Below are 26,707 nucleotides of genomic sequence, written 5' to 3' on the forward strand. Positions count from 1 at the left end.
ACATTTTTCGACGATATAATTTCCAAAATGTTTTATTTATAACAAATATATATATTTATTAATACTTGACTAAAACAGTTATACAACATTTACATAATATATAAATACCACATTTAATTAGCATAAAAATACAATTTCGTGTAGAGGCATTAGGTAGAAAAACTATTTGGTATGCTATTCTCAACTATTTCTGAAATTTATATCTAATATAGATATCAAGCAGTCAAAAAAATCAGTAGTCTTTCTTAAATAATCAACCGGTAGATAATATCACATAATTTTTGTAATTAATGTGTGTCTTATTTTGAAAAAATGAGCAAATGACGACCACTCTTGGGGTACCATATAATGCAGGGAGGTTGTGGACATTGGAATATAAATTACACTGGCACACAAAAAAAAACATGTTATCTTATTGGTTGGCTAAAAACTTTGGGTACTATTATCTAATTTCTTTCTTCTAAACTGTTAGCAACCAAACGTTTCAACCAATAATTTTAAACTACATAAAGAGTAATTTTGTTTATCAATAATTTTTAAGTATGGTTACTTTTATGTAACAATCTTGTTTTAATTATTAAATACATTTTATAGAACTATCCCTTTAGGAAGCATAAATATATAACATACCATTAAAATATTTTTCAAAGTAATACAGAGCAGAGAATTTGTAATAGAATAAAATTGTTACATGAAGGAACAAAAAAAATGGTCTAATGTAACATATCTTTAAGTCAAAAAAGCAAATATAAAAAGTAAATGAAAAAACACTCCATATAGCCAATTGTACAACAAACTACAACCCTATTTTTTTTATAACAATAACATTTTTAGCATTTTGTCATTGGACAAAGTATTGATGTATCTTTATTGTTTCTTAATTTTCAGATCAGTTTACTTGGAAAATCCAAATCTAAAATAAAAATATACTAAATTTACTTTTGTTAGCAAGTTATCTTATTTCTATAGCTAGTAAGAATCATTAGGTATAGAAGGCAATTAGAAAACATAAAAATAGGTCTATAGAAGTTAAAGCCAAAAATCTAAAATTGAGTTAGTGTAGCTTAATCCTTACAGATCGGGGGGGGGGGGGGGAGGCAAAATTTGCTCCCCCCACCTCTAGTTTTTTTTGATATTATTTTTTTTGTAGGTAAGATATAGAGCTCTGACTTTATGACTTTTTAAGTTTTAGTATGTACGTCGGCAAGAGGTTGATTTTATAAGTATATCTGGTCTGTATCGGTCGTGGTGTCCGATCAAAGTCGGTTAGGTGGCACCAAAATTAGAAAAAATTCTAAATAAATCTACATTATGACTTTTGTGTATAAATAAAATAAAGACCTAAATTATTTTCTGGTGAATACATAGATATCAATCAACATCTGAGGAAAGTAATGTTATGCCCGTTTGACCTATCCTTGACCGATTTTATGACTGATTTTTTGTCCTGCTTTTACTATAGACATATATCATAAATATCGTGGCTTCTATTACAGCTAAAGACCTAAATATTTTTGGTGAATCCTTGAGCAATTAGGAACTTCCGTGATTAGGAAAGTCATGGCCGTTTGACCGATTCTTGACACATTTTCTAATTGGGGCCCGATCTGTAAGGGTTAAAAACACTTTTTATCAATCAATCCCATAGATTCATATAAGTTCTTTTTTAAACTTCAATATTGCAAAACCAAATGAGAAAAAAAAACTTTTACCTGAAGAGCTTCCTAAAAATGGCGGGTCCCTCCCACCATCCCTTGACTAGTCCGTACCAGTAGAGCTGGGGCATCACGTGGGCCTTCATCATGTACATGGTACTGAATACAACAATAATATTAATCAAAGGATAATCCACTATAAATGGAACTTAGACAAAGTAGCCTCAGACAAAGTAGCTTTGGACAAAGTAGCCTCCGTACAATGTAGCCTCAAGGACAAAGTAGCCTAAAGGACAAAGTAGCCTCCTAAGGAAAATATATAGGTGGTTTAGAATTTCGTGGATTTTTACAAAAATTGGTTGGTAGATTTTTACAATTTTTAATATTGTTTTCACAATTTTTAATATTGTTTTTACAATTTTTAATATTGTTGCAAGTGGGCCGAGCGCAGCGGCCATGACCTTTATTAACACTTTCCTTAGGAGGTTACTTTTCTTAAGTAAATATCCTGAGGCTACTTGTCCTAGAGGCTACTTTGTCCGGAGGCGACTTTGTCCAAGGCTACTTTGTTGAGATTCCTATAAATGAATCTCCCTCTAAAACTTTATAAAATAGCATTGAAAAGATTGAAAAGGATAATGAAATATAAATAATATTTTCCAAACTTTACTCCTGTTAATACAAATCTACCGAAGAAATTTTATCTAGTATAATTCGTCTATTATAATATCTTGTCAACATTTCACATTGATTATTAGAGTACGACCTTTGTAAAGAATTTTTATTGATACGAGAAATTTAAAACAAACCAATGCAATGCAATGGGAGAACGAGTTTTTAATTTTGGAGGGCAGTTTCATTTATTGTTCATTATGCCCTTTTTGGGAATTCTTTACATTGTATGACTAGTAAAGTAAGTAAAAAAATACAATAGGGTATCATATCAACCTATAGTAAAAAGTTATATAATTGCATTTCACAAAACAAATGGCTAGGTATACGCTTATTCATTAATAAAAACTTTGTCATAAAGAAATGGATGGATAATATAAAAAGACTTTTTGCATTATTATTTGTAAGCATGCTTTGACAATTAAGGCAACATTATGGATATTTAAATGCAATATTAGCCTAAGAACATTTTTAAACCTTACAACTGCTGAAGCAAAAGTTGTTGAAACTTTGAGTAAAAATTATATGTAATTATAATATTGTATGGTAAACATAACCTGTCAATAATTTGAACAATAAAGAGGTTGGAAGCCAATAGCAAAAATAATATGCATTAATTTGTAATTGTCATTTAAATATAATATGTAAATGCTATTGCGATTTATGTTTAATTTCATGTATATTGCGCTGTACATTAAAGTGTCCCGCCCTGGAAAAAATTTAGATACAATTTTTGCTCCACCCAAATGAAATGTGGTTGATTCATAAAAAAATTACCCATGCAAAATATTTTCTCGTTCCTAGTCTGAGAAAATCTCGATAAACCTCAAAACAAATTGGATAATTCTCAATGAACCCTAAAGAATGGTGGTTTTTTAGTCGTTTCTAAGGCTAGGAACGAGATATTTTGAAACGGACAAAAGTTCCTGATTCTACTCCTCAAGGCCTTTCCTGGGAGCAACATAAAGTTATAGTTTTGATTCAATAAATTTTAGGTCTTTTTGCAGATTTTAAAAACTTTGTAGTGCTTGTGTGGTCGCATTTATTGCATTACAGAAAAAAAATATTTTGTATAGGTCATTTTTTTGCATAAATCAGCGACTTTTATCAAAATTTTTCCAGGGCGGGACACTTTACTGTACATACATACATACTTTCTATTTTATTAATAACATCATTCCAGAAGATTAATTTCAGTGTAGTTAGTCAGTATGAATCAGATCCGGTTATAATCCGGCGGATATTAATCGGTTTAAAAGCCATAATGTTAATATTATTACAATAACTTACACTCTCTCCTTTGCTTGGTTAATTGGGAAGGTCTCTAACGGCTGAGGTGGGGCCTGAACAAATGTAAAAACGTTAAAATATATAACACTAAATATTTCCACGGGTATTAAAATTAAAAATTAAGATTAAGACCAGTTTTGTTACCCTCGTGGGGCCGAAGGCCTTGGCTATCAAAACTGCTATTAATTTTATGACTTCTAATTTAATACTTGAAAAAATTGTCCATATTACGATGTTACAAATGATTTTTTATTTTGGCTAAAAACCGGTTCTAATTCAGCGGATATTTATCAGTTTCGAAGCAATACAGGAAAGTTAAATACAGCTTAGAAAATAAATTGATTAATGTACTAAAATGAAAAAGGTTTTAATGCTAAATTGACATTTTTTTGTGTGCAAAATATCGGATTTATCTAAAGCGTTTGCGGATTCCGCATTAATCCAAGCTAAATATCCAAACTTTCACGGGTTTTATATGTATTTGGACCCTGAGTTTTGGTTTTAAAATTGACGGATTAATCCAAAACAGATTCTGATTGCCATCCCTGATTTTTTTTTTTACCTGGAAATCAAATTCTGCGAGGACACAAGTCTTTCTGCCAGTAACAAGAGGACAAGAGGTATAGCCATCATACTTTGCCTGCGGGTCCTTTCCAGCTAATACTGCTCCAAGGTTACTAAAACAAATCAATTTAGTGCTTTCCCTTAGTGTGTCTATACTGCAATAAGACCCCTACCCTATTTTTAAATAATCTAAAACAAAAGAGAGATGGGGTTCTTTTTTCATTTGCCTGTCCCGTCCCCTTACTTTTAAATTAATTGAAGATAAATAGAAATAGGTAAGAGTATTTTTTTCTGGCTCCTACGGGAGCCCTAACCCTGCGGGGCTACCTGTACCCATTATAACCTAACCTAACCTGACCTAAAACAATAAACAAAAAAACTAAAAATGCACTTACTGTCTCATAATTCCAAGTTGACCGGCCACAGCAGCGGCTGTTTTAGCTGTGGGTACGCTTGTACAGTCACCAATACCAAAAATGTTAGGGTACCTAGGTATATAAAAAATATAATTGACAATTTCTGTTCTTGATTTTTTTGGTGCATAATTGTTGTATGTTAATGAACTAAAAGCTTATCTTAATCTAAAAAGAGGTGGGATTCATATTTGTCCGTCATGAAAATTCTCAATAATCGTTGGACCAATTTGTTCTCCTTGCCAGGAAAGCTTCTTTTATTTAGTGGGGAGTTTTTTTTCTATTTTGGCGACGGTAAGTCTAAATGACCCTACAAAAAAAAACTAAAAATTAAGATATTACGCCAGTTTTCAGTAGGTACTTACTTTACATGTCTGAGAGTTTCTTTGTCAACATCAAGGAAGCCTCCCTCGTTGGCCAGCTGTTTGTTCTCACCCAGAGCAGGGGGAGTGTTCATGGGTGGGGTCACATGGAGCATATCATAGGGTCGGGTTATCTAAATCAAAGAAATATGAAGAATAAAGCAGTTTTTTGGGAATCCTTCCCATTTGGTAAAAGTAAAAATGTCTTGGGTTATGTTAAAACTTTTAATTTACATGAATCAGCTCATTATAAATGTGTATTAAAAAATCCATCAAATACTACTTTAAAGTCAAAGTAATTCTTTGTTTAAATAAACCCATAAAGATTAAGATTCAGATGTATTTTTACGTACCCCAGAAAATGGTAAAAAAAATCAACAAAAAAAATTACAGGATTAAATCCTTTCAAATAAGAAATAGGCAAAACATTCAACTTACCAATTCTTTGGTGTCTAGGTGTTCAAAAACAGCCTCTTTAGAGTCAGGCTTTACTTCAATCAAATTATGTCTACAAATATAAAAAAAGATTAAATAAAATAATAGAATTAGGCCATTTAATCAGTTTTTGTTATTGTTTTGTTATACTAAGGAATTTTACAATGAATGATTAAATAAAATATTTATAGACCAATATATATGTATAGCTGTTATATAGATTGATCTAATTATAATTGTACTTGTTCAATGTAAGACTGCATTATAATAGTACTAAACATTCATTGTTCATTCTTGCATGTTATAGTTAATCAAACAAAACGTATGTCTAAATCGATTCGGTGAGCATTTCATGTTTAAATCTACTATCGCAATATCTGATACTTTTAAAAATCTGTTTTAGCTTCCTAGAAAATTAATGGCTCAATTAATTCTATGTAAAAACTAGGGCCAAGGGCCTTCAGTCGCGTGGCTGCGGCTGAGGGAAGCTTAGGCTGAGTGTGGCGGTGTATAAAGTAGACAAATCAAATTTTGCGGCTGCCTTATTTTTCCTCTACGATGCAAAATCACGCAGCTTGTTGTAGACGCGGCTGCAGCTTCGCCACAAGCGGCAAAATTCAGGGTGGCTGCAGCAGTGATTGGCTTAGGCTAAGGATGGCATACGTAAACTGAACACGAGATCGACATATTACAACCCCCAACCCCCTTCTTAATAAAGATAGTTTGAGTAATATCAGTTTCCGAAACAACTTTACTATTATCTAACCAAACTATTCATTATCTGTTCAAGGTAACAGAACCAGGTAAAACAAAACAAAATAAATATTCACGACAATAATTTCTAAAGGGTTTAATATTTACTTCCCTTGGGTGCCCATAGAGGCCTCTAGGCGCAATCGAGGAACGGGGAGGGTAGATGGAAGTTTACCAGTTTCAAAAATATTTTAAAAAGGAAAAAAAAAATTTTTTTTTTTTGGGGGGGGTTGTAAGGGCAATTTCTCTTTGGATGATGAAGGTACAATCCCCCAAAATAAGTGGGGGGGGGGGGGAGTTTTGACACATTTGCGTAAACCTGGTACCTAGGCTTTATCTTTGGACAGAGAGGATAGGTTATTAAAGATAAAATCATTCTTATATTATGAATTTCACGAAGTTTTAAGATTTTTTGGATAGACCTCCAGGTTCCGGAGCTGCAGGCCTCCAGGTGGTCTCTGCACAGGTAAGAATGAAAAAAAATTTTTTTTTAAGTTACAGGTCAACTTATAAAACAAAATATGCATCTTTTAAAATATTATTCACATATTTGAAGAAAAAAGATGCATATTTTTTTTTATAAGTTGATTTGTAACTTAAAATTTGTTTTCATTTTTACGGTTTGGCCTGTACAGAGACCACCTGGAGCTCTGCAGCTCCGGAACCTGGAGGTCTATCCAAAAAACCTTACAACTTCGTAAAATTCATCATATAAGAATGATTTTATCTTAAATAACCTATCCTCTCAGTCCAAAGATAAAGCCTAGGTGCCAGGTTTACGCAAATGTGTCAAAACTCCCCCCCCCCCCCTTATAAACCTTCCCAGGAGCTATGATAAGCTTCATAAAAAAAGTCACCAAGTTCTAACCTGAGATTAATATTGATACCCCTCTGTTCGACAATTTTCCAGAGGGCATCCGCGTACTTCTTAACTCCAAATAGAACAGCAAGGGAGGAGTGGAATTCTATGTTGGCTTTCTTACCAGCTTCTCTGGAAAAATAGTGACAATTTCAACAAAAATTGGAGCATGAACGGATTTATATTTTAAGGCGTTAATCAAATAATGATATATGTTTTGTTATCTCTATACTAAATTTTGTTAAACATAGATAAATTAAAATAAAAATCTGTTTTAACTAAGTTTTCATATTCAAATGTAAAATTCATCAATGACAAACTATTGTGAAATACAATATTTTAACATTTTCCACATTAGGTGATATCTTATTATTATTATTATACTTTTGACACCTTGAACTAAACAAAGCATTTGGTGATTTTAAGATAAAAGTAGGTTTAGAATTGTAATTTTACTCTAAGTTTAACTAAGTTAGAGACATAGAAGGTAGACTAAAAAAGCTTGTAACAACTGGTTTAAAGTGAATAAATCATTGTATTTTCAACATGCAAAGTGTTCTATACATCTATCATCCCTAACTCTGCTTTACCTGAAAGCCTCTTCAGAAATATACATAATTTTCTGTGGGGCACCAGCACACTTGATTGGGGTGTTGGGGAAGGTAAACAAGGCATTTCCACCATTCTACAAATAAGGCACATTAAAAATACTAGCGGATTCGCCCCTCGAGGCTTAAGCTGGGAAGTAGTGTGTGAGTGGCGCGGGAAAGTCGAACTTATTTTCTATTTAGTTTATAATAAAGTAAAAAAAAATCTCTTGGGAGGGTGGTGGTACCGCCAATCTACATATTCTTATTTTTAGAATACAAGAATATGAAGATTCTCCCATCAATCAAGATCTCATATGGCTGATGTAAATAATGACGAAGAAGTGTTAACTGCCAAGATATATTATAAAGAAGACCTGAATGAAGATCATGACTAAATTGGCAGTAGATCTAGCATTGATGTTATTACAAATGTATATATGATGATGTATGACTGATCTCTAATTGGCTGATGTATTTCAGAGTGGATCAAGCCTATAATACCACGAAGGTGAGCCACACTTCTTTATGTGGTGGCAGCGAGGTCGAGCCCAGGCCGGGAAAAGACGCTACCTGGAGATGTGATAAAAATCAGTGATTCTCCTCTATTTTAACGGTTTTTGATTTTATCAATTTTACCTTTAAATATTCGGATTTGAAAAAATAATCCGCTAAAAACTATTATTTTAACCATTTTATCATTTTAAATTATCCTTTTGATTTTAACCTTTTATTCAATTCTCATTTTATCCAATTTTAATAAAAACATTTTAAATCTAAAGTAAAATTCAAGTGAAAAAAACAAGACTGTAAACGGTCACAACCGCAAAAAGTAAATTTAGAATATTTTTTAAAAAAGTTAACTAAAGTGAAATACTTGGACATTTGGTGATTGGTCATACATCATTATATAAACTAATTGTGATAACATTAAAATGGCTACCATAAAGATCTACCCACCCAACACTCTACCAGCTGAAGGAGTAACAGACACACAATTCAACATTTGGCGAGATGCCCTGGAAATATATTTGGAAGTAGATGAACGCTTCCAAAAATTTATGCCTGGTGGAGATTATGCATCCTGGGAACCAGCAGAGTCTTACCCAGACAGGATCCGCACATTGGTCCAGACTGATCCAGAATCCAACCTTACAACCATCAGAAAAGAACTTCGACATCTTCTCATGATAATAGCAAAATTTATACATGAGGATTATTACCAACCAATTGTACGACACTCAACATCAATTGATTGGATTTATAAAAAAATCAGACAAGACTATGGAATAGAACAAAAAGGCATTCACTTCCTAAACATCCTGGATGTGAAATATGATCCAACTGGAAATGTCACCCCAATAGGATTCTACAACAACTACAGAAGTCTTATGATGGGGAACCTTGGCAAAACAGGCGACAATATTCAATGGCAAAGCAAAACTTTGACAGAAGATGAAAAATTGTCACCAACAATGGAAGATCTCATACTCCTCAATGTTCTATCCCTACTTCACCCAAAATTGCCTGCATATGTCAAGGAATTATACGCCCACAAAATCGGCCAATCTAAGCGTATTATGGATTTTAAATCAGACATATTAAGTAAGGCAAAACAATATATGGAAGAAATTGAAGAAAATAATCCTCAAGTATCACAGCTCAACGTTCAACAAGAGTCACAAGAATCTGAACAGGACACAGAACAACCAAGCTGCAACTACACTAACACCAGACAACCAAGACAAAGATATTCCAGGGGACCCTTCAGACCATCTGCCAGACCCAGACCACAGCCTCCTCAGCAATCATTCCAACAAAGACAAACACAATATAGATCAAACTTGCCCCCCTTTTGTCGCCTATGTCAATTATCCAACAAACCAAGACATATCTTTACCAGCCACTATGTAGGAGACAACGAGTGCCCATCAATGTCCAACACAGACAAAACCCAGCTATTTCAAAGAGCCACAGCTCAACTTGCCAACATGCAACCAGAAGAAGACAACATTGCCGCAGAATATGGATATGAACCCATCACTTCTTCAGAACAGGTTATGTCACAAATTCTTCAAAAAGAATTATCAACAACAATTGATAAGTCATCTAATAATTGTAATAATTTCAGTGACCAGCCAGCCGGATGCAATTTCATAAAACCAGTCCCATCACAAATTTTAACCTTGCAAGATAAAAACGGAAAAAATGTAAACATAGAATTAGATACAGGAGCCACTGTATCATTTATTAAACTTTCAACAGCAAAACAACACAACTTTCAAATCAAACCAAACAATCAATTAAGTAACCTAGCCGACGGAAAAACTAAACTACCCTCAGAAGGAGAAATTGATGAAATTTTCTACAGAAATAATTTTCAAGTCAGGTTCCACGCAATAGTCACACGTGACCTACATACGTCATTCGTTGGTGGAAACAACTTCTTCAAAGAAAACTGTATTGTTCAAGATATCAACAACAAAAATATAGTGATACACAACAAATTCTCCGTTCCAGAAACAAACAAATTAATGATGCTACCAACTTCAAATACAAATTTAATTGTTAAAAATAATCATGTGAAAACAATTCTACCGGGTCAAACTGTTCACTACAAAGTGCCACATACTGATGATCAACTCTTAGCTGTTCAACCATGTTACCAGAACAAACAAGAACTATGGCCTCCTCCACAAACTTGCAAGGTAAATAATGGTTTTATATCCGTTTTAAACACAACTGGTGACGTCATTAAATTAAACAAAGGGAATGATAAAGTTCAAGTTAGGACTATGAATGACTCTTGTTCTGAAAAGCCTAAATGTCTCTCCTCTTTTCAACCTTCCATCGACGGCGACAACAATTATAAAAATGTTCAAATTAATGAAAATGGGATTGAAAAAAAAGTCATAGATTTTATAAGGCAAACCAATGAAAAACACAGGCATATTTTTAATGAAGATCTCTCACAGGGTTACAACATGAACTTTGGACGGCATATTTGTAGATTAAATTGGGCAAATGAATCAAGGCCTCCAGCCAACAAGGTAAATAACATAAACTATGACCATAGCACCAAAGTATTGCTTCAGCAGGTGTGTGACGAGTTCACGGCTCAGGGTGTTCTCGGAATACCACAGGATTTTGACATTCAAATTCAACATGTAAGTCCAGCTTTTCTTGTCCGAAAACAGCGCGCCAAAAATAAACCAAAAAATGAGCTAACTACAAAGGATGTCCGTCTGGTGGTCAATTTTGGAAAGCTTAATGATCATTTAAAAAATATTCCGACGTCTATTATTAAGCCAAAAGATATTTTCCTTCATCTTGGCAGGTGGAAATATATCATAGTAATGGATTTATTTCAGGGTTTTTACCAAAACCATGCAGCTATAGAGGACGGGCAGTGGCTTGGAATATCAACACCATTCGGCGGCCTTAGATTTATGAGACGCAGCGGACAGGGCCTTCTTGGACAGTCAGAAGAACTAGATGAGCTTCTAGCAAAGGTATTATCACATGAGATGCTAACTGGCTCCGTGGCCAGGATAGCAGATGATCTTTACGTCGGCGGCGCCACACCACTAGAAACGGCAAATAACTATGAGCAAGTTCTTTCTAAACTAAATGCAGCTAATTTAAAAATTTCCGCAGATAAGACAAAAGTTTTTCTTGAGTCTGTTGACATTCTTGGTTGGGTCTGGAAAAGTGGAGGATTTCTATCACCCTCTCCCCACAGAATAAATTCATTAAAAAACGTCACTTATTCTGACATAAAATGCATCAAAGATCTACGTTCTTGGATAGGGCTTTATAAAACAATGATGCCATCTGCCCCAAATTTAACCCTTATCCTAGATCCATTTGATCAAATAGTCGCTGGTAAAGACTCTAAAGATGAAGTTGAATGGGACGAATCTATGCAAATATCATTTAATAAGGCCAAAGAAGTAATTGATCAAATGCAGACTCTTTATCTTCCATCCCCTGATGATCAGCTTCTCCTCGTTGTCGACGCAGCTAAAACTAAACCTGGCATTGGCCATATTTTATATGCTATCAAAAATAATTCAAAATTGCCAGTCTCGTTTCACTCCAACAAACTTAGTGAACATCATGCCAAATGGCACAGTTGCGAGCTCGAAGCATTAGCTTTTGCAACTGCAATAACTGCAGAATACAATATTTTAAAGGAAAGTAAAAAGCCAATTATTATTGCCCCTGATAGTAAAGCTGTGGCAGATGCAGTTAATTTAATAAGGAAAGGCCAACACAGCAGTAACCCTAGAATTCAAACATTAATTACCAATGTTAATCGTTTGCCCATTCTTGTCCAATTAGTCAGTGGAAAGAATAATTTAAATGCCTGTGGCGATAATCAGTCTAGATTCCCATCAACTTGTAACGCAGAACATTGTGCTATTTGTAATTTTGTGTCAGATTCAGTAAACACCTTGAATCCTCATGCTATTAATTCAGCAAAGCCTAATATTGCCGCCATTCTTGAAAATAAGTCTGCTTGGAAAGTTGTACAGGATGAGAGTAAATCCTGCCAGCAAGCAAAATATTTTATTACAACAGGAAAAACACCTAGCAAACAAAGTGGTAAATTACTCTCTGAAATTAGAAGGCTTACATCAGTTGCTAAATTAAATAATGACGGTTTACTTGTTGTTAAGTCCAAACCAAACGCATTTGCCCCCATAAATTATGAACAGATTGTTGTACCATCCTCACATCTTCCAGCTGTTCTTATGCAAATGCACAACAACTTAAATCATCCGTCCAAAAGTCAACTTAAAAACCAATTTGACAGATCTTTTTATTCCGTTGGCCTAACACCAGAACTTGACAAATTATATGACAATTGCTACTTTTGCTCTAGTCAAAAGAAAATACCTCCTGTTGTCCCACATTATTCAAAAACGGACACTAATGTACCTGGCAGCCACTTTCATGCCGACATAATCAGGAGAAGATGCCAATATATTTTAGTCATTAGAGACAATTTTTCAAGTTATACTCTCGCAAAAATAGTCAAGTCTGAATCCCATAAAGACCTTAAAGAAGGAATAATCGACCTTCTTACTCCAATAAAACTTGCTGGAGAGGTCATTGTCAAAGTAGATAATGCAAGTGGCTTCAAACCATTACTTGACAACAAGGATCATGATCTTAAAAAAATGGGAATATCTGTCACTAATACCGACGTTTTTAATATCAATGAAAACTCTGTCGTTGACAAAGCATGCCAGGAAATTGAACTAGAATTAGTCAGAATAGAGCCAGATGGCAGACAAGTAAATAATACAACAATTCAATTTGTAGTTCAACTTCTAAATAAAAAGCTAAGACGTAATGGCACAATTTCTGCATATGAAATGTTCTTCAATAGAGATCTAAATAGTGGAGTTAGTTTGAATATTGATTATGAAAAATTAAAATGTCAACAAAAAACAATCAGAGATTATCATAATGACAAGCACAATGAATCAATTAAGGCATCAACAAATGTAAAATTTCAAACTGGAGACCTTATATTGCCAAAAACTATGAAAAACGATAAACATAAGGCAAAAGACATTTTTGTGGTAACAGCATCTCAAGGTGATAAAATAAAAATTCAGAAAATGCTACATGCTCACTCTGAAAAGCCTACCCTTAGATCAAAAGTTTACACAACAGACACCAGCCGCTGTCACTTAGCCTTTAGGAGTAATAATCAGATATTGAGAGAAAAAAATACACAAAAAAAAGTCAACACATGGACTCCTCTCAAGGAATCACATGATTCTTCATCTGATGAAGATTATCATGTGATAGCTCCGATCAGGGTACAGAGATCAGCAAGAGGGATTGAATCATCATCAACATCAGCTCCAACCGATTCAGCTTATCAATCACCTCCTACAGTCACAATAACATCATCATCGTCACATTATTCTTCAACAAACACTTCTCCAACAGATACAAGACCAGAAGTGTACCAACAACTTGATCAGTGGATGCTAGATCAACGTCGTCAAGCAAAAGATCAGCTTGCTATTGCTATTCAAAATGAATCATTTATTGATGAATCAGATCATGAAGACAACACTGAACCCAACATCAATACTGACAAAAGAGCCGAAATAAAACACAAAGCAAAAAAACAAATATCAGCCATATACAACAGAGTTCCACAATTAGATGGAGCTGTCACTGATTCTTCAGCACCATCTTCAGCAAATGTTTCACCAGAAACATCTATTCTACCTACAGTCGATCTTGATTCTTCAACATCACCTACATCTAGTAATATTTCATCACCAACACCTGTTTCACCAAATACTGCTGAACGAATTTGGTCAGAACGTGGTTTCTACTGGGATTATTCACACATGAATGAACTTATCAACACTGCTAATGCTGATGAAATATTTGCCGAGCCATATCCTGACACTGACTTTATGGCTCGCCATGCTTCCTTCTAGCCTATGGCTAGACTTCAAGTTGGGGGACGCCAATCTACATATTCTTATTTTTAGAATACAAGAATATGAAGATTCTCCCATCAATCAAGATCTCATATGGCTGATGTAAATAATGACGAAGAAGTGTTAACTGCCAAGATATATTATAAAGAAGACCTGAATGAAGATCATGACTAAATTGGCAGTAGATCTAGCATTGATGTTATTACAAATGTATATATGATGATGTATGACTGATCTCTAATTGGCTGATGTATTTCAGAGTGGATCAAGCCTATAATACCACGAAGGTGAGCCACACTTCTTTATGTACCCTCCCTAAAAATAGTTTTAAACCTTCCTAGGACCTTTGAGAAGCCATACAGACAGACATACATACATCCTGTTTCTTGTATATTAGGATAGAAGCAAATTTTGAAAGATAGACTTATAAATTAAGAAATTTAAAAATTTGCAAGAAACTTCTGCATTAACTAACAAGGATAAATATATTAATAGGACAGAAAATTAGAATGGTAGGTAAATAAGAAAAATAGTTTAAAATAAATCTTTATAAAGTACAATTCTTAGAGAATTAAAAAATTATGTCATGTAAAAGTGACATATAGAGTAGCTACGCAACTTATAAGAAAAGGGTTAAATAAATAACCCCCAAAGTATCTTGTATAATATATTTCTTAAAAATAGAATCTTCAATAAAATCAAAGTTTAGTGAAATAAATTTTTCTTACCGGGAAATTCTTGATGGCAGCCGCAGTTTTCAAGACATATTTATCACTAAAAATAAAAATTTATTACTTTTTCTTTACTTAAATATACTGTAAGTAAAAGGAAGAAGATTTTGAAAAAAAATGTAAGAATTTTCTTATATTGGTCATTAATACGGAACATTTAAAGTAAGGAAAGACCATTAGTATCTTAGAGCTTGCTGAAGGTTTTTCTATTCCACAAAAAAATGAGTTCTTCCCTCAGATTCAGTCTTAACCACAACCATTCCCCCTTCTTGGGCCACTTTTTCTTTATGCACAACCCTAACTCTATAGCATACCCTAACCCTGTGGGGCTGTAGTGTACCCAATTTAACCTCATCTAGGCTAAACATCTTATGTTATACACTTTTGCTTGGACACATATCCTCTTACTACTTTCAATTTTTTTTCTGAAATAGGCCAATGGGATGGGAGTGTTTTTTGGTTCAACTAGAAACTATAAGTGCAAAAGTGTATAGTATGGGTAGAAGATGATGAAAAAGGATGGTTACACCTATTCATCTACACAACTAGAAAACTGTGCAAATAGTAGATCAATAAAAAAGCAAAAGTGTCATCTATTATTATGTTATTGCATGTATACTTTGTTTTAAAGATAACAAATCAACATTTTTTGCAATATTTTGACAAATAAGAAACATGTGTAAAATATGTAACATCCGAGATTTAGGGATTATTAAATAGCAAAAAAAAACATAACCTTTTCAAAAGTCATTAATAGTGTAATATTGAATGATCTTCTTCAAAAAATGAGATTTTGAATTTAGAAATGTTAATTTTTCAAATTATAAATTTGTGTTAGGGTTGGCAAGCCACCCAATTTTTGGGCCGGATTCTGATTCTTACAAAAATCAGCCTGTAAAAAAAGCGGATTAATCCGTGGATTGCGGATTCTTGTTTTTATTTCGGATTGTGGATTGCGGATTCTAGCAATATTTTTAAAGGTATTTTATAAATAAAAAAGATTCTTGTCCTTACAGCGGTAATTTTTTAACATTTACTTAACCTAACCTGAAATAAGCATGAAAAGCTCCTTTGAAATAAAATAAAAAAAACTGTTGATGTTACCCTTCATTTTACTTCTAGCTAAGAAACAATAAAATACTTGTTTGGTTTTTGTCTTGCCTCATTTTAAATATATTTTTTTAAGTGCTACAAAAGTCATAAAAATTAACAATCTGTATCCGCAATTTAAATTGCGAATTGCAAATTCGGATTCTGGGTCCAAAAATTATCCATAGGTGGGCGGATTGCGGATTCGGATAGCCAACCATAATTTGCAGGACAATATTTTTTGCCTGATATAACTTCTTTTGAATACAAATTGGAATTGCTGAGAAAACTTATAAAACTATATAAATAAAGTGTGTTTAGTACTCTTCATTCTTTAAGAAAAGTTTTAAAAAATAATATAAATATCCTATGGTTTTGAAAAAGTGACCTTTTCATGTAAAAGCATAGTAACAATTTTAAGCAGTCGCATAAAAATTCACGAAACCTTTTTATAATGTTTCGATGTTCAAAAACAACATAGTTAACAATAAGTTTGATTAATGCCAATATGCAGTTAATTAAAAGCAAAAGCCGTGCTTTATAAAATTGTACAAAATTAATTAAACAACTAGAAGCAAGAGAAACAACAATACACGTAAAAATTAAGGAGATATGGCAGTTCATGTAGAAACAGACAAGACAAGTTTCCAGGCTAATCAAATTGTGCCTAAACTTCATAGGAATCATTATAAATCAAAACCTGTAATTTGAGCACACTCCAGGGGTTTCAAAAGCATCCAGGAGTCCCTTGATTTTGTCATATCTAAAATATATATAAATAAAACATTTATGAAGTAGTTTAAAAAAAGTAAATAGCAGGGAAATAGGGAAAATACACTTCTTGTTAATTAAAACATTTACGCCTTTATCTTTCCCTAAAAAATGACGGATACTAAATTTAAAATAAAATGTGGATGGGCAAAGATGTCCCCCAAAAAAAAAACGATTTTGGGAGTGCCGTAGGCATCCCCAAATTTTTTTTTTGTCATTTTAACCCCCCCCCCTAAAAAAATAAAAAGTCTCTAACAAAAAAAATTTTTAATACTAAATATTTAATAAAACTTAAATTACCCCCCCCAAAAAATTTTCCCCCGAGGGTAAATTTTTTTTGGGGGGGGGTAAACAAAATTTACCCCTGCCAATATGAGACCTTTATATATTACTATACCCCTAATAGCATATAACATGTGTAGCGCGTTACAGACAGAGAGACAAACAGACATTCTAAGGGATTCTAAGCTATATATAACACTCTTTGTATGTTAAAAATACTATATAAATTAAGTAAGAATTTACGTACATTCTTCGTGTTATATAGAACAACTAGCAGCTGCGCCCCTATTCAAAAGGGTAAAGAAGGATAGAATTATTGCCTAAAACCATTCAAATACTTGAATTTAATAATCAAATAGCCTAAAACCACCCATGAATCTATGTAAAGTTTACCTGAAATGGAGAACCCAATCGGTTTAGTAGTTATAAAATCTTAGTACTATATATAATAGGATATGACGTTATCAATGGTTAATAAAAGGTAGAATTTTTATTTTTAATAGATAATAGATAAAATACATAAATCTGGAAAATTTTAACCTCGAAAATTTCGCCCAACAATGAATTTAAATGACATTGGACCTTCCGGGGCCGACAAAAAAATAAATTTATTCTATTGTCTAATCGCAAACAACTGTTTATAAACCATGAGATTAATATAAAATATTTTAATTATTGCAGTTTGTATTCTATACTATTCTATGTAAATACAATCTAGTTGCTTTATACAAGACTGTACATACACTTGCAGCAGTTAGTAAGAATAAATATCATGATAATTTGTGATTGATATTTGGAATTCTTTACTATAAATATACGCATGCAAACTAATAGATATTCCTAAAAATTATTTGTACAAATTAAATATATTTGATATTAAATATAAGTATTTTATAAATACAAAAATAATAGTTATTTCTCGCATCGTATTGTAGACAGCTTTCCGCAGATATAATATTGTACAATTATATGATTAAAACCAGTTTTTTAGCCCAGAGATGCCGAAGGCACGGGATAAAAAACTGGTTTTAATCTTATGGTTGTACATTTTATATTCGTAGAAAACTGCATATGATACGATGCTAGACATAATATTTTCGTATGGATGAGAACTGGTTCTAATCCACCAGATATCAATCGGTTTCGAATGAATACAAGAAAAGTATTTCTAAACACAAATATGGCAGCTATCTCACTTTTACACATTTTATATATCCGAATAAATTACAAAGACTTTCACATGAAAAATATTTCGTCATTACTTTCTTACACATTCTATCAAGGAACAATGGACCAGGATTCTGGCAAATAATATTTTGGGACCTTATTAATCAATCAATCTATCTCATCCACTTTCTTTTTAATCTTCCATTCCCCATTCATAACCAATCCCTTTAAATAAATGCCATTTATATTGCTATATCCATTCTCCATTATTTAAACAATATTTTTATTAAAATTACTCCCTCTCCTATGATATAAAGTAGTAAGGTTTTTTGTTTGAAGTTTAAGATATCAACAACTACTGAACCGATTGGGTTCTCTATTTCAGGTAAGCTTCATATAGCTCATGTGATGGTTTTAGACTTTTTTTTAAAATTTTTAAGATCAAAGTCTTTATAAGGTTTTAAGCTATTCTTCATTACAAATAAGCTTTATCTAGCTCCAATGTAGTTTTAGGCTATTTTATTTTCAGTTTAAGTCTTGAGCTGGTTTTAAGCTATTTTTATATCCCTTTACTGTCCCTTTGTAACCAGATCACCTATATACTACGCGCATAGCCGCTAGAAATTTTACAAAGCACGCCCTTGCTTAAACTTGAGACATCTTGCATTTCTGCACTAATCCAAATTTAAACGCAGAGACAAGATAAAAATGTATAGCTTAGTTTAAAACTTTATAGTGTAAAAGGATTAGGTGCATAGTTTCAAAAAAATGTTGTTTTAGTAATGGCTGTTCGTGCATGTCCATGGTCATCATATTTTCTCATTTTATCTTTTCCTGTAGATATTACTGCTTTATTCCAGGTGGAATATTACAAAAATGTGTATACCCAATAACATTTATTAATGCTTTTTCAATTAATCCAAGCAGGACATGTTTTTTCCCTCACGGTTCAGAAGCGGCTTGATTCCGGTGGAAAATAAAATATAAAAAAAGTCATCAAGAAATCTTTTTCCTAATTACATTTGGCTAAAAACAATAGCATTAAAATATAAATAATTAGGGTTTTAAGTTAATATTTTGAACCTAAAAAAATCTGTAAAGTGTAAATCCTAAAATTTATAGTCCTTACAGGTAATAACTTTACTCAAGTGTATTTTCTAATACCTACATTCCTGAGATCTAGGTAATAAATCATGGTGACATAACAAATATACAAATATCTGTACTTTAGCAAAAGTACACCTTAAAAAGTACATACACAAATAAACGATAAACATTAACATTTAATGAAGATTCAACTTATATTTAGCATTATCTTTAACATTTTGTATGCAACATTTAAAATCTAATTGTCTAACAATGACAATTCATGTTCCTATGTAGCGCAGCAAAACATAAAAATTAAGTAAAAATAGAGCAATTTTTGATAAGTATACCTAATTGATTTTATTAGAAGATTGTCGAATACTTTTGATTTTTTGCAATCCCTGTCAAAAATTATGTCCAATGTACAATTTTTGTTAAATAGATTTATGTTTATAAGATATTAAAATCCGTCAATAATCAATTGTGATTGTCTCAGATGATTCAAAATTATCGAATTGGCGAAATAAGGCAAATAAAATTAGGCAGGAAACTTGGGTTTTCGGCGAGAGTGGCGGGTTCGCCGCCATATCTTCACAGTTTCACATTGTATATCATTAAATTAACTGCCATGCATAATTCCAGTGTGCAATAACGCTTTTTTGGTTAGATTTTTTATTGTTGGGTTTGGTTTTAAAAAGTGTCGCATCCAACTCCCCCCTTTTAAAATCAAATTCTCAAATAAGCTAGGCAGTAAATAGTTTGTCTCAGATATTTTCAGAATTTAAAATTGCAAATTTCTAAAATTCGCAAATGACTTTTTGCAGACAAGACAAATGGATACAGACTTTTATGACTTATAAGAAAAATAAATTACAAAAAGAAAAAGATGACAGTGTCTTTCATCATCAAATTATCCCATAATATAAAGGTTTTTCGTCTGAAGCTGAAGATCTCGGAAATTGTTTGCCCAAATTCCCCCCCCCCCTCGCCTTGTCTTAGACGCTAGGGGCGAAATAACTAGTTTTATATATTTTAGAAAAAGACGAAATCTGAATATTGGTGTACCAAATCAACAAAGAAAAGGTATACATTATATTTATCTCCAAAATAGTCCTAACTGGATAAAAATTTCGTATGGAATAGTTTCCTTTACTATCAGATATATAGTATAGATTTATATACAGATAACTACCACCCTTCCTTTTTCAATGACCTTATTCGTCTGCTACCAAATTATTTCCTGCTACTTGGCTGTGTTAATACACACCACACCTTCGGTTAATTTTTAATTACACAATTGAAAGTGGGCACAAGGACAGTGCTATGGGCATATACAATACAGTTATTTAACCCTTTTCCTCTTCTCTAGTGTTTTACTCTAATCCTTTACCTTAAAAATGGGGGTATGGTCGACTCTGGGCCTCTAGGGGGTAGCAGCTAGTACTTCTCACGGAATAGTTTCCTTACCTTAATTGAAGTCCTACTGCGACGACCATATAATCATAGGTAAGCTTGTCTCCAGATTCCAGTGTTACACTGTTTTCATCGGGCTGGAAACTTTGCACCTTTTCCCTGAAAAAAAATTTACTTAAATTAAAAAAAAAAGTCTTTACAAAACAAATCTGTCTATGGATGTTACCTAGCCTCATGGAAATATAAAAAATGTTAATGATATCTATACTTTTTTAGTTGGCACTTTTTGCTTTTAATATTTTGTTAGAAAATTTCAGAAAATTTCAGATTTAGGTAAATAACTTTGAAAATTACAAATTATCAAAAAAAATCTTACTTGAACCAGGCGGCCTCCTTAGGGAGGAGAGACTCCATAGGCCTGCCAGATTGTTCCAAGGTTTTGAGACCTCCCCCTACCAGGGTCCACATAGGCTGGTAGTAATGGGTGGTTGTTGGTTCTATAACTGCAACCTAAGAGAATTTGAATGTTTGATTTTGCCTGTTTAATATTCAAAGATTTATCTAAAAATATTTTATTAAGCTTCGGGTTCTTTTAAACAATCTACAGCTTAGACAATCACCCTTAATAAATCGTCCTATTCTTGAATGCTCTTCAGCCGACTCTAACTAAAGCCGACATTTTATCAACTAAAATTTTCGTAGATTTTTTATTGAAGAAGTTGCAGTCGGTTTTATTGATTTTTATAAATAGATTAAAATCAAGTATTTAACAGCAAGTCAATTTCAACATGGGAAGCTCTCAACCCTTTCTAATAATATTTGTTTATTTTACCTTTCCCTTTCCAAGTTTGCTGGCAAATTTTGAGGCAGTTCCACAACCACCAGCTCCACCCCCAACAACAAGAAGCCTAAACAAATAAGTGCTTATAGCAATGATTAAAAACTACATTTTTAAATATATAAACTACAGCTTGTGATTACTTGATTTTAAAATTAGTGCCTAATCCATGTATCAGATTAAAAGTTTACATAGGAAAAACGTTTTAGAAAGCATTAAGGTAAAAGTTTGTTAGTGTTGTCATTTGACATAGACAAAGCATTTGATATGACTACGTTAGAGTGGGATAATAATCAAAATATAATGATATAAAAGGTAAAACACAAAATTTCATAAGACGACCTTTAATGCAAATGAATTTACATTGGTAAAATTATGCAAATGAAAAAAAATATTGAGATTTTGTCAGTTTGGTTAAATCATAAAACATTATATGAATACACAATTTCTCATTAAAAACTAAGAAAAATCGGGTATATTCCCTTTCGTGACATCGCCTCTTAAGGGGCGCTTCGTCTTAGTATTTTCACAGTAGCCTTTCTCCTATTTCTAGCCCCCTGCTGGAGGCTCTAACCCTGCGGGGCAAGCACCGTACCTAACCTAACCTATCCTATAAAAGCTACTGTAAAAATACGACGAAACGCTTCTTAAGAGGCGATGTCAATAATAAATCATTATACATAATCAATTAATCTTTAGTCTGACTCAACAAAAATATGAAATAATATCTTTAAAATTAAAGTTAAAGTTTGTATTTTATAACATGTAATCAATCAAGTAGCTACTCAATATAAAGTTTGTTAGTCTGTTATTCATTTATCCCTCATTTAATACTTGATAAAGAGTTTAGAGGTATGGATATATGTAAATATTTAACTAATATTTTAATGCAACCATCTCGTAATCAATGTATAAATGGCACTTAGGTATGTAGAATTCGAATTTCAAACTGAAATTTTGCATGAGTAAACCTTGGTAGGTCTATTTTCCCTAAATCAAACAAAAAATTGAAAAAGTAACGGCTAACGGCTGGAATCTTAGCCGTTAGCCATTTTTTGGCTTTTTTTCTATGCAAATCTATCACGAAACCTATCTCCACATAATACTCTTTGCTGTTCCAAAACGTTTTCAAACGATTCTGGCCGGTAGTTGCTGGTACTATAAATTCTAAAAAATGTTTTTTGTATCATTTCACATGATTTAAAGCAAAAATATGTTTTAAAATGTTGATTTCTACGTAATTTATGACAGATTTGCCCTAAAAATAGCAAAAAAAAACGGCTAAACGGCTGAGCCGTTAGACGTTACTCTTTCATTTTTTTGTTCGATTTAGGGAAAATAGACCTACAAAGGATTACTCATGCAAAATTTCAGATCGAAATTCGAATTCTAAGTGCCATTTATACATTCATTACGAGATGGTTGCATTAAAATAACTCCCCTTTCTAATCAAAATTATATATCTAGATCTTACCTGAAGTGTTTATCAGCATGGCACTGGGAGGATACTGAGAATGCTCGAAAACTAAAAAGCGTAATTTGAAATTTAAATATATTTGAAAATGTAACTTACTTTTGAATTACGTGTTATTTTACTTATTTGAAAGAAACATTTCATTCTAAGAAGTGTAGATCATGTTTAAGTACAACAAGGATGACAACAACCATAAAAGCGAAGCACTGAAACGGTAGGACGAACGGACATTAACACTTGTATAGTGTCAGAACTGAATAATCAGAATATAAATGTATAAGAGTCGAAGCAAAATTGTAAGTAAAATTGTTGAAAAACTCCTTGATACAGAATAATGTTTATGGACATACTTACATTTTTAGGACTTGATTATAGGTACTTTGTTGTCCCAGGAATCAGTATACCAAAAATAAGATCAATCGGATTATTAGATCACATAAAAATTTGTTGTTAAAAAAGTAAAAAAATCAACATTTTTAAAATGGACGTACTGGTAATGATTATAGAGTTGCTACGCTTTCTAAATCGTACCTAAATACTGTAGGAATCACCATGCAAAGTTTGAAATCAATAGGACAAATCTAACATGCCTTTATTAACAAAAAAGCTATCCGTTACGGACGGACGGACCGACCGACCCTAATTATAGAAAAGCTTTACTTTTAAAAAACAAAACAAGATAATAGACTAAAATAGTCAAGGATGAAAAAATCTCAAAGTTGTTAACAAATGGACAGACGCAATGTACGGAATCTTCACAAAAATAATTAACAATCTATCTCTTATGGCAGCCAAGAAAGTCCAATTTCCACTTTGTGAGTTATATATTAGCTTAACTTTGTACTTAAAATATTAAAATAAGAGCACAAATATAATTAAACCCAAATGTTTTTGTTAGACATCTGAGGTATAATTCTAAAAAAACACTTCATATTTAAAATTCTGAGTGTCCTTTCAAGTTGAAAGTACAAGCAGTGGTATGTCAGTTTTTGATCCCATTCTTAATGCAATCTGTCAAGTTTCATCTACAATTTTTGCTGCTTTCCATAAAAGTGCCCATCGAGCAATGAACCCCCCCCCCCACCCCCCAACCTTATTTTTATAGTAATTGAAAATAAGAGGGGTATTTTTTTCATTGCTTAAGCCCTCTGGGGTAGCCATATCTCTGCAGGGTTACCCAGTACCCAGTATTATGTAAACTAACCTGACCTAAAATAATACAAACGAAAAACACCCCTCCTTCAATTTATTTTAAAATTAGGGGGGGGGGGGGGACCGGTCTGTGCTCTACTAGGAACTTTAATGTAAAAAATACAAATGTTTTTAACTTGAGTTGGAACGCAAAAAGTTTGTTTGTACACAGACTTTAACAATGAACAAATTGTAATTTTAAATCATATTTTTTATTTTAACCCTTTTTAAGATATCCATAGTAGATAAGTCTATTTTTATCTTAGCAATACCATTTGCTGCATCTATGGAAACTTACATTCTTGTTTTTAAGTTGACTAGTTCAGAAACCTACTGTTTTTCATATTACTGCAGTTATGCTTCTTGAGGCCTCGAAGGGCACATACAAATAACTGTAGGGAGGTTACACAGAATCTTTTTTTGGAGGGGGGGGGGGGTGGGTTACCTTTCCCTAAAATAGTCATAAACCTTCTCTTAGGCCATAAGAAGCTTCACTATATTGGTTCAGCTATTAGCAAGATCCTTCACAGACATACAAACACAGACAGACATCTTGTTACTTTTTAATACACTAGCGGCTTCACCCCTAGCCTCTAGGGGCTTTGCCCCATGAGGTAGTTTAAAAAAAAAATGTAAAAATTTCTCCCCCCATACTCTTCCCCCCAATTTTTTTTGAGGGGGGGGAATTTCATTTTTCGGGGGGTTGGAGGTGTCCCACTCCCCAAGAAAATAGCTTAAAACCACCACAGGATCCATAGGTATATACTCTGAAGAGTAGAATCCGATCGGTTATTGAGATCTTAAGATTCAGACGGACGGACAGACAGACATCAAGCTAATTTGTATTATAGATGACTTATTTTAAAAAGTTTCCAGTGCTTAAGTAAATAAGTTGCAAGGCTAATTGAAGTTGAAAACTGTGAAAAAAATGCGCAAAATGTTTATTTAATGTTAATTGTTAATCCTTCTTTAGAATTAAACTTGATGTCAATCAAACTAGAGACAGTCTGTGCTATTCAAGTTTCCAGGGCTCGAATTCATACATTTATGTTTCTGTGGTTTTAATCCTTATCTATAATACAAAGTAGCTTGATGTCTAGCCGTCTGTCCCTTAAGATCTTGGTAACCACTGCACCGATCGGATTCTACTCTTCATGGTATATACCTATTGGTTTTGTGATGGTTTTAAGCAATTTTTTGGAGGGTGGGAATCCCCCAACCCCCCAAAAAACAAAACAAACCCCCCCCCCCAATTTTTTTTTTACAATTTTTTACGAATTTTGATGAATTTTAGGAATCTTTACGAATTTGCGAATTCACCATTAATTTGCGCAAATTTGCGATCCATTCGCATTTTTTTTGCAGCTGAGTAGGTAATAGAAAATGTAATTATACCTCTTGGGGCAAAGCCCCTAGAGGCTAGGGGCGTAACCGCTAGTATAATTAAAAGTAACATGATATATGTTTGTGTGTGTCTCTTTGTACCATAGGATTTGGCTTACCGCTGAAACCGATGTGGTTCTGCTTTACAATTAGATTTTGGTCTATTTCAGAGGAGCCTACATTTAAACATTTAGCGTTACAATGCTATAAACAGCCGTCTCATCCATACCAAGTACAACAGGTAGCATTGGATATATTAGTTTTACATTTGTGAATACACCCATTCTACTAAAGGTGTTATGATTTTCTGCATCGCAATTAAATATAAAAACATTTTAAAAACAAACCTTTTCTATAATTAGGGTAAGTCCATAGGTCTGTCCAGAACGGTTAGCTATTTTGTTAATTTTGTCATATTGATTCCTCTAACAATTAGGTACGCTTTAGGAATCATAGTAACTCTATAATCGTTACCAGAAAAAAAACCGTAGTCCTTTTAAACATGCTGATTCTAAACTTTATTGAAAACAACTTTTTTATGATATATTCAAAATCTGATTTTTTTAGTACTGATTCCTAGGAAAATAAAGTATAAAGCTATAAGCAAAGCATCTCTACAATCAAGTGCTAAAGATGTAAGTATGTCCATAAACAGTATTCTGTATTTAACAGTTTTGCAACAAATTTACCTACAATTTAGTTTCGACTTATACATTTATATTCTGCTATTTTAGTTCTGACACTCTAAACGTATTCATGTTCGTTTGTCCTACTGTTCCAGCGCTTCGCTTTTATAGATGTTGTCATCCTTGCTAGGTATCATACAAGCATTCTTTAAAAATTCTTATTAATGTTTAATTGGTTGGAATGGATGAAATGGTGTGTACCTGATATTTTCAGTTTTACTAACAGTATTCAGAAACTTGACTGCCTTCATTTTTATTCTGGAAATAATTTTAGATTTAGTGTTGAGGATGGTTTTAGGGTATTTTTCTGCCCCATATCTACCTCTTTCAATGTAGAGCACCATAGATGCTAGGGGCGCAGCCGATAGTTAAGTTAATAGTTAACTATTGAATGTTTTTAGGAGGAAAGTAGGGGACAATGCAATATAAATTATAATGCCCTCCAAAGTTTATAAACGCGCACTGTCGTTAGTTGGCTAAAAAACTTGCAGGATATTACTAAATCTTGATTAGGTTGCACGAAAAGG

The 26,707-nt window shown here is 32.9% G+C and overlaps 1 protein-coding gene across 1 annotated transcript; it reads right to left on the minus strand.

Annotated features, from left to right (window-relative positions):
• On the minus strand, positions 1–26,485 carry Sqor (Sulfide quinone oxidoreductase). Its single transcript, XM_080152578.1, has 16 exons — positions 26,382–26,485; positions 22,921–22,971; positions 21,441–21,516; positions 20,985–21,118; positions 20,663–20,767; positions 16,590–16,652; positions 14,798–14,843; positions 7,594–7,688; positions 7,013–7,135; positions 5,395–5,464; positions 4,960–5,090; positions 4,577–4,669; positions 4,180–4,294; positions 3,618–3,670; positions 1,713–1,814; positions 1–913 (listed from the first exon to the last, which is right to left on the minus strand). Exons 1-16 carry the CDS (start codon positions 26,429–26,431, stop codon positions 895–897), a joined length of 1,326 nt encoding a protein of 441 aa, XP_080008704.1. The 5' UTR covers positions 26,432–26,485; the 3' UTR covers positions 1–894.
• Between the last annotated feature and the right edge of the window lie 222 nt (positions 26,486–26,707).

The sequence above is a fragment of the Acartia tonsa genome, chromosome 3, assembly GCF_053477335.1.
Source record: "Acartia tonsa isolate MP-2025a chromosome 3, ASM5347733v1, whole genome shotgun sequence".
Classification (NCBI taxonomy): domain Eukaryota; kingdom Metazoa; phylum Arthropoda; class Copepoda; order Calanoida; family Acartiidae; genus Acartia; species Acartia tonsa.

Coding starts and splice junctions, on each gene's coding strand:
- Sqor (XM_080152578.1), bottom strand. CDS start 26,431: ATGAAGGCAGTCAAGTTTCTGAATACTGTTAGTAAAACTGAAAATATC. Junction 22,972..26,381: donor AGTAAAACTGAAAATATCAG/GTACACACCATT, acceptor TACGCTTTTTAG/TTTTCGAGCATTCTCAGTAT. Junction 5,465..7,012: donor GGTATCAATATTAATCTCAG/GTTAGAACTTGG, acceptor TTATATTTGTAG/ACATAATTTGATTGAAGTAA.